This window comes from Trachymyrmex septentrionalis, unplaced genomic scaffold (genome assembly GCF_001594115.1).
Source record: "Trachymyrmex septentrionalis isolate Tsep2-gDNA-1 unplaced genomic scaffold, Tsep1.0 scaffold19, whole genome shotgun sequence".
NCBI classification, from domain to species: domain Eukaryota; kingdom Metazoa; phylum Arthropoda; class Insecta; order Hymenoptera; family Formicidae; genus Trachymyrmex; species Trachymyrmex septentrionalis.
The window spans coordinates 3710929-3720414 of NW_017305071.1; the positions used below are offsets into that span (position 1 = coordinate 3710929).

General features: G+C 41.0%; 1 protein-coding gene across 5 annotated transcripts in view; it reads right to left on the reverse strand.

The window, feature by feature from the left end:
- The window catches only part of LOC108746934 (protein groucho-1-like), a 77551-nt gene that overhangs the window by 54619 nt on the left and 13446 nt on the right, over positions 1–9486 (reverse strand). For all 5 annotated transcript variants that reach the window (XM_018484064.1, XM_018484060.1, XM_018484059.1 and 2 more), the window contains exon 2: positions 347–444. In XM_018484064.1, the coding sequence (XP_018339566.1) occupies positions 347–444 (98 nt within the window). The remainder of the gene's footprint in view (positions 1–346; positions 445–9486) is intronic.

A 9486-nucleotide genomic window follows, 5' to 3' on the forward strand; every position in this document is an offset into this window, starting at 1 on the left:
AAAAAAAAACAATGCGGTTGAGATCGCGTAAAGCTTTGGGACAAATTGTATCGATATCAATTTTTACAAAGGTATTTCATCGCTACTTCAATAACCAGAGTAAAAAAATACGCGTCGTTAATTTAAAAAAAATTGTATAAATATCAATATCGCTGGCAGACGATGAAGATGTAAGTTTATAGAGTTCAACTTGCGTGATTATAATACAAATTGTCAGGATTGTCGAAAACAAATGTGACAAATTGGTCGCATTGATATTTGATCTTTATTTATAGTAACGAAATCCGTACATCTCCAATCGGCTGCAATCGATGAGAATACGTTTGTACGAAACGAAGAAAGATACCTGTGGTATTGGGCCTGTAAAAAGTTGAATTCCTCCTTGATACGATCGCAGGATTCGCCGACCGAAAATTTGAACGGCTGTCCAGGCTGCGGTGGACCCTGCAACACAAAAACGCCATTAAATGTATCAATGCACCATAATCCCTTAACGCCATTAAAGCCCGTAAGACCCTGAGATTTATTCGAGAGACTCTACGCTGTTCCACAGACTCGCAAGTAACTCGAAATCGATACGTGGAGTCGGATAAAAAAATTTTGCTACTTAGGCAGACTCCGTATCTACACTCCACAACAGAAAAATCCGTTAATTAATGCTTTTCCTAAATTTTAATATACATCTCTCTGTTTTTCGTGCCTGCATATCTATAATACTCTTTATTTTTTTTTTTTATTGTAAAAACTATGGTTGAATTTTAGTGACTTCCAGAACCATTCCACTCACGAGTCTTCCACAAGTCAACGATTGGCGGTGAAATAATCTTCTGAATTATATGTATTTCAAACTATTCCACAACTTCAACGCAGAATCATAGTCATATAGATCGGTTTAAAGTTTAACTAGTTTAGGAATTCATGTATATCTCATTTTGATTCAGGTTTCATTGCATTACACGTACTAAGTACAATGTAATAATAAATATAAACACAGGATAGTGCGGTAAATTAATTTTGTCAGTTTTTCACTTGAAAAAAAAAAATATATATATATATAATGCCTTGTTATTATTCGGCCAAAGTGATTACTGTTGCGCCTCAAGCTTAAAGAAATCAAACACTTATAATCAACTGCAAGAACAGAAACAATCGCGAAAAAAGGTCATATTCGGCCTTCGTGCTTAATAATATTTTTTGTAAATTTATACAATTTCCAGTTCGGGCAAGCTACGCGCCGATTGTTTGTCGGTCTTGAAACAGAGTCGACAACAATTTCAATAATTTCAACCGGTATCACACGTCGCGAGTAACTCTTAATTAGATTTCTATTCCTCAAGTGCATTTTTACATTTATGCCAATTAATTAGATATTACATAATAGACTATTTTTGCGAAGCGTGCTGTAGCAAACGCCGAGTTACTTTGGTGGTTGCAGTATCAGCATCCACGGGCGTAAAAGCCACATTATTGCCGGTAGTACCGGTGCTACCCGCCTCCGTATATACCTGTTGGTAATAACGTTACGAGCATGTTATCGATCGTTTTGCACGTCGTGCCCTGCAAAACGGATACGCCACTATGGCCTCGTAAAAGCCGGAATATACTTCCCTCTCCCTTTCTCTCTTTCCCCCCGTCCAATTTTCCCGTGTCGTACGATCTAGATTCCGCAGCGAGCGGAGTACATATGCCGGAATATCGCGATGTTTCGTGTGAGGGGGTCGCTAATGATTCGCTGGCGATCGCGATCGCGTAATGAAAATCGTGCCAAAACTCGTAAAATAAAGATCAACTTTCAGGCGCGTTACTGCACTAATGAGTCACACGTGATATCGTACCCGGTCGTACTGTATACAGTGGGCAAAAGTTTCCGACTGGTAACATTTTGTATTCTAATTTATAAAAAAAAAAAAAAGCCTGAGATAAAACTTTAACCATTATCGGAGGGGGGTCAGTACAAGATGTGGATAACGAGATCTTGTATTAACATCTGATAATGATTAAAATTTTATCGGGCCTTTTTTCAAACTGGCCGGAAACTTTTGCACGCCACTGTATCGCGGCGCTGCTAGTTTTCTCTGGTTTAAAAACCGGAGATTTCATTTATCTTACTGAAGATTGCCTGCTACTTTCAAAATTATTACTGTATTGTAACGCGCTCTTTGAAAAAACGTAAAAAGAGTGGCATCATCAAATAAATGTTTTCCGTCGGTCAGAGAACCGAAGATTCGTTTTGAAGAACCATAATTTCTGGCGGAAAACCGCAGATCCGACAACCATGCACTGTATATAATATCAGAAACGCACTCGTATTATAATATTATATCGTATTATAATATTCGACAAACGCTTCCTTCTTTATAAACATTTAATTCTTATTTTCAACTCTTACACTGTTAAATGTAGTAGTATGAAATTTAATCTAATTTTAATTGCCACTGCACCTACTAAATATATCATTATTTTAAAGCAATGGAGTTGAACAGTTCAAATTGGGTTAAATTTAACACTGTATGGTGTCACTAAATAGTGTCAAATTTATCTATTTAGTTACAATATTTATATACAATTTTGTTAAATGCACAACTTTATAAATACTTTCTAAACGAAAAAATGTTTAAGTATATGTAAGAATTGCTTAATAATTTTTTGTATATTTAATTTGTGTGTTAAAATGACGAAAAAAATTAACCCGGGACACGAAAGGCCCAGTGTGTGTAGTGAGAGACTGAAAAATTATATGTACTAAGGTTAAAAGTCGTCCCCCTTATTGTCTTGTTAAAATCTCTTACGTTTTACAACACGCCTTTGTATTTTACTGAAAAGTGAAAATAATATTCCAAGAGAAGACGCGCGATGTAGATCAACGTGATCTTAACACGTGGTAGCTCTCAAAAATTTAAGCCACGTAGCTGCTCGTAGTCACTGTAGCGTGTTTTATTAATCTTCACGGCTTCGCAAAGGGCTTCTCTATCCGTTGCATTATCGCACGTGTATGTTCGAATTACGTCGGAGGATTTGTGCGCCAGGCGTGCAATATATTTAAACGGCTCAAGCTCGGAATCGGCAAAGTTGTACCAGACAACATTGCATATCTCGCTCGCTCTGACTTGTTATTTGCGGATGCATGTACACAGAAGCGCTCATCTTCCGCGAGTGACTTTTAAATGCGACGTAATACGAGTAGATTCTGTTGCCTACCGTATTAAGGGACGGAAGAGCGGAGTTAATGCAAATTGGCTAACAGCTGATCGTAGCGGAATCGCTGATCCGATTTGTATGCGACAAGTCACGACGGTCAATCCAATTAATTTATCAGCTTTCGCTCCGTGGAACAGAACAGTAGGCGTCAGACGTGCTTGCTTGGCGTTTTCCAGTAGCTCCGTTTTATAGATCGATAAGGCAAGAATGTCGGTCTATCGAAACACCGAGAGCACTCAGTAAAACAGATTTATACTTATAAAGTCCTCGCCGCATGCATAATTACATGTAAATTATGCTTAGTGATAAAGTCAAAACACATTTACTTAATAAATATGGAAATATCGAAAGTAACATGTTACGATATTACAAATGTCAAAAGCAGAAACAGTATCTTGCCAGTATATTTTCTAGAAATATTCATCGGTTTTAACATTCGTCGAACGGATGAAATGGAGGCTAGTGAGTAGTCTTTCGAGTTTCGCATGAATGAGCGAAACGGAGAACGACAACGGTCAGAGTCCCCCGTCGAAAAGCGAAGCGCGCGAATTATGTCGTTTTCGACGAATAATAATGAGAGAACGTAGCCGTCGCGTACGTCAATCAGTGTCCTTTACGTGCCGTGGCCGATTTAATTATCCGATAGCCTCCTCTCTCTCCCGCATCATCATTTGATGGCCCCTCTTTCCACGCCGCGCTTTTTATTCCGCGCGATCGAGAGCCATCGCAATAGCGTGCGCGCGCGCGCGTTCGCACCGGGGCGGTATTCAAATAGCGCGTTATCGGCTCGACAACCCCGTGAAAACGATAGCCGGGGCCGGATAGCGACGGACAAGAATTGGCATTAAAGCGCAACGATCGGCACGATCGCGCTTTTATTGGTTTTCGAGTCTCGCGCGACATTTTATACATCCCGGCAGATACCGGATTACCGTTTCGCAGTATATTATCGCGGACAACTCAATGAAGCGAGGAGGCCGCTCAATGGACGTTCGTTAAAGCCGACGACGGGGCGACGTCGTCGTTTACAGTCACTCTGTCTCTTCGTCCGTCAAAGAGCGAGAGCGAGCGAGAGAGAGAGAGAGAGAGAGAGAGACGAAAGCAGAGGAGAGAAGAGGAGATGACGAGTCGACCACGCCGTGTTATGTCCTAACGCTAACAGCAACTGGACCAATCAGTTGCGTTTGCAGCCACTCAAGTACGCTTAAGTGGCGCGTATCGCTGCGTCTAATTACGTTAGCTCCATCGATCCCGCCGTCCGTCATCCACTAGATGCCTGATTATCGGCACGTATTATCGGACAGGTTAACTGCTCTCTACGATGTCCCCGCCTGTGATCAAGTCCGTAACCAAACACGAGGCACGCGCGCGCTCAAGTGCCAAGAACATTTGCTCATCTCGAGCTACGAGCTAAACGGGCATTGTGCCCACATTAGGGTCGCGTCTAAAATGGAAATGCCACTGGAACGATCAGATATATCATTTAGATATACATACATTGCGCTCTTGAACGCAATACAGATTCATTCTCGTTCTAAAAGTATGCTGCCACAATCTGTCAACTTTTAAGCATTGATTGATGAAGCGCTCGAATAAACACCCTAAAAACATTTTGTTTTTATACACGGGAAAATAACGATTTTGCTTCGAGCATCTAAAAATTTCACTACAAAGCTGAAAATAATTTTGGCCCATTCCCAGTTAATTAGGTAGGTACGTAGGAATCTCAAACATGATCAACAATGTTACAAAAAGTTTTTTGATATTCTAGCAACCAATTTAAGCATTCCATATACATAATTACTTTGATGTATTTTCAGATCTGTGTATCGAGCTAAATTTTTTAATAATTTAGCAAAACCAATTTTTCCGTGTATTTTTAATAACATAGATATGTATAGAGTTAAATTTACATTATTTACATCCAGCTTGTGAGGTAGAAGAATATAAAAATTTTATGAACTTTAAAAACTTTGAGGCAATATATTTTTTATCGTGTGTGGGATGTTATGGTTATCTACCTGCTTCAAAATTAAAAGTGAATGATTGAAGATTTAGACTTACTTCGATTTATTTCAACATCTCTCTCTCTCTCTCTCTCTCTCTCTCTCTCTCTCTCTCTCCCGTTAAAAGAATAAAACTACTATTAAAGATTTTTTACTGAAACTTGTGAGATACGTAATGAAATTCCTTTTGATCAGTGCCTGTTTTAACTTAACAGACGAGAGAAATAGCTCTATCGGAGCACGCGATATACCACGCTAATCAAAGAGACGGTAGTCTCGGGAGTTGGTGGCCATGAGCACTCGTCCGCTTTACTTAGAGGCTCTCGTGAGAAACTCGCTAAACCATGGTGGGATTACGCGAAAGGACGACGCAAACAGGGAGAACGGCCGGGAAGAGCTTCGAGAGGGTCGGCGGTTTTCGCCGCACCGCAAAACCACCGACTCGTGGCGCGGATTCCAAAACCACCCGACGACCAGAACCGACCGCGTTCGCCCTATAAGCGAACCTCTCTCTACCACCTTCCGTTATTCCGTAGAGAGCCGTTGGTCGCGAAATATCATCGAAATATCGCGCGCGGTGGAGAGAATAGGCAAAAACATGATTTATCTTATAACGGCTTTAAGCGCCAGAAAATCTGAATTCCTTATAGAGCCGTAATACATCGCGCTCTCTCGAAATAACCGCGGTCGACGGTAATGAGCTCGAGTTACGTAATTTCTATACAATTTTCGCGGGAAATTAGGCGAAAAACAATACGGAAATCGATGTTGGGTATACGACAAACTGATTGCCAAGCAAGTGAGCTTAAGCAAACCCGAGCACGATCGAATACCGAAATTATGCAACGCGATAACAATTCCCTTAATATCGCCAGACAATACGCCTCAAGATTTGCATGAAGCGTGGAGTGAGAGAGAAGGGAAGGGGGAAAACGAGAGAGAGAGAGAGAGAGAGAGACGGGTGTACGAGCGGTTGTATCTTATTGATCATTATGATTATTCCCCGTAGCAGACTGCGAATTCATCCCGAGACTGCGGGGCACGACCGCTATTTGCATAAGCAATGCATTTTGATTCGTAGACCCACATTGTACTCGGCACACGGGGAATGACATAAATAATGCATAGAATAATGATAGCGCGCGAGCGCGTAGTGCGTCTCGCATTGCGCGCGAAAGCGAGTCTCTCTCTATCGTGAAACGAAACGAAACGAAACGAGACGAGACGAGACGATTCTCGCGCGTTCACAATTCTTAGGTGTGCTGAAATTGCGGTACGCCGCCGCGGCGTATGCATTTTGTTCTACTCTCGTTAACCATTACCGACGTGTTATATTCAGCTATCTCGCGGTGTGATTCGCGGGATCTTCGTGCACACGTCACGGTAGATGTCCTACCGTACATCGTTTCCGCGTGGAGGAGTACAAATAGGCTCGGAGAGATAGGCGAGACAATGAAGCCAGAGGTTCTTTAAGATCATAAACGGAAATACTAAGATTCGAAAGAAACCTCAAGAAGCAAGCGTTTCTGCTGTAACATTAACCCTTCATAGGCGTACCAGGTTCTTTTATTTATTCAGGCAAAATTTCACTCTTTTCCTTGGCACAAATTTCAATTTTTATTAAATGAAGGTTTGAACATTTGAGTTAAATAACTGTTAGTAGTTAAATCTCTAGGCTTTCAAAAAATCTACTAAAATTACTTTTCGACGTTTTTATTACATTATCAAATAGTTCTTTAATTCAAAGTTAATACCTTTATTTAATGAAAATTGAAATTTGTGCCAAGAAATCTGAGAGTGCAATTTTTTTTATTGTGTTCTAACACAGTAAAAAAAAAAAAAATTGGCCTGTGTGAAGTTGGCCCCCTAACTTTAAAAAAAATTAACTTCCTGCAACTCATTCGATTGCTCATTATTGGCACATGTATGCGCATTTCAAATTTTCGTTTGCACACTTCTGTGATAAAAAAAGAGTCTTTATTCAAAAAAACAATTTTAAGGAGCTAATTTCACACTAGCCATGAACAAATTAGATTTGACTAGTTTAAATTGATTTTCTTCGTACGTGTCAAATAAGTCGATTGTATAATTTCAGTTAAAGTCATTAACAATTAAAATTTAGAGAATGGTATACTGAGAATGAATAGATTCAAATCGCAGTTACCATACTTAAAATCATCATGAGTTTAAGTATAGTTATAATTTCAACCTATCTATCTGAGTGAAACGTCCCCGAAACTGTAATTGTTAATAATTTTCTAACTGAAGATGTGCAAACGAAAAAATTGACTTATTTCAACGTTAAACATCAGTAAAAAAAATGTACACATATGTGCCAGAGTACCTCTCAAGAAATTAACGTGTGGTTTAAACTCACCCTCACTTAAATTGATGATAATGTAAAAATTGTGTTTTTCATCACTGAACTAATTTTATAGTGGTAAATTTAAACTATAAATTTTAAAAGTTATTCACTACAAAATTCCATCGGTTCGATGATTAACGATAGATAAAAAAACACAATTTTTATATTACCATCGGGTTAAGCCTAATCAAATGAAGTTAATCAGCAAATGAAAAATCGGCCCTTATACAGTTTTAATATATAATCGTATCTCTCGTATATATATATATAACTTGCCAGGCCATTTACTTAAATTTACCTCGCGAAAAGTAACGTGTATGTGGAGCGGCGGCTAATAAAACCATCGCGTGAAAACGCTATTTCACGGGAGAAGGCAGTAACGGGGCAGTGTGTCGGCGCCTATCTGCCGGCAATGCGTCTACAATGCGTTCTTTTATGTGCGTCAATCCGCCCATAGCTATGTATGTCCATAGCACAAACCCACGATGACGCGAAGCGAGCTGGAAACACCTGACGCGTGTACGCACGATTCGCCTGATCCGCCGACACTGTACTGGCACAGGCCAGGCCATGCATTCGAGCAGATTGCTCGATAAGAGGCGACCGCGCGGCAGTTTAACCCGTTGAGCAATTAAGGTGATACGATCGGTGCTCTCGTGAAATAACGTCACACTGGCACGCCGCTGATACATGAATAAATGTACTACCCTCCGTCTTTCTTCTCGTATCTGTATGTGTAGTCCCTCTTCGCTCGTCTCTCTCTCTCTCTCTCTCTCTCTCTCTCTCTCTCTCTCTCTCTCTCTCTCTCAAGCGTATTTACACGAATGCTTTGCATGGCATCTCGCATGCATGCACACAACGCAATAACCACGATCACGACGACGATGACGACAACCAGCTGTGCACGCTAGAGATCGCTGCGCAGAAGACTTAACTTAATAACATGCGGACGCTGACGTTTATAGACTCCGTTTTGCCATTGGCGAATGTAAAGTAACCGTTTTCTCTCTCTCTCTCTCTCTCTCTCTCAAAGTTTGATATTCCCTTAGACCACTATTATGCAAGAAATCGTATTACACGTATTTCCACAACAGAATAGAACGAATGAATATACGAATGTAACGAGTCACGAAATTACTGCATCCGTGCAGTGATAATAAATTTGTTGGTGCAGGGAATAAAGAGAAGAGAATACGCAATGAAACCCCAAACACCGCGACACGTTCTTCGGATCTTCAACGGTAATGATTTAATGGGCGTGTACACGAGTCGAAAGGTTAAGAACCGCTGTTGTTGTAGTACCATGTACTTGGCGGATACTACGCGCCATAAAAAGAAATATTAGACGTGACAGGTTCGAGGTGAAACACTAGATAACAGACGAGCGAGAGAACGTTGGGGGGAAAAAGAAAAGAGCATACGAAAAACAGAGCAGGAATAAAGATTAAGCGAACAGAAGCCGCGGGCAAACAAAGGGTCGAGAGTTATGATTCGGCCGTTCTGAGTAGACCAGGTAATTACTGGTTGAGAGGGAGAGAGAGAGAGAAAGAGATTCATGTCTTTTCTTCCTCCGCCCGCTTCCTATGCCCGGCCATAGAGCTCAATCTCTCGTTGAAAGAGGAAACGAGATAGCGAGAGGGGTGAAAGAGGAAGAGAGCGAAAAGAAAAACTACGACAATGAATAAAAGCGCGACGAGAAAACTCCGTCGAACTCTGCGCGAATGAGCCCCGCGCGCGTGGTACTTTAACGACACAAAGGGAGCTCAAATATCGGCCAACTGTCGTGGCCCACTACCGTCTCGCCTCGTCTCTCCCAACTCTCCCTGGAACAGCCATTCACCCTCCTCGTTCACTCCTATCTCCTCGTCACTCTCTCTCTCTCTCTCTCTCTCTCTCTCTCTCTCTCTCTCTCTCTCT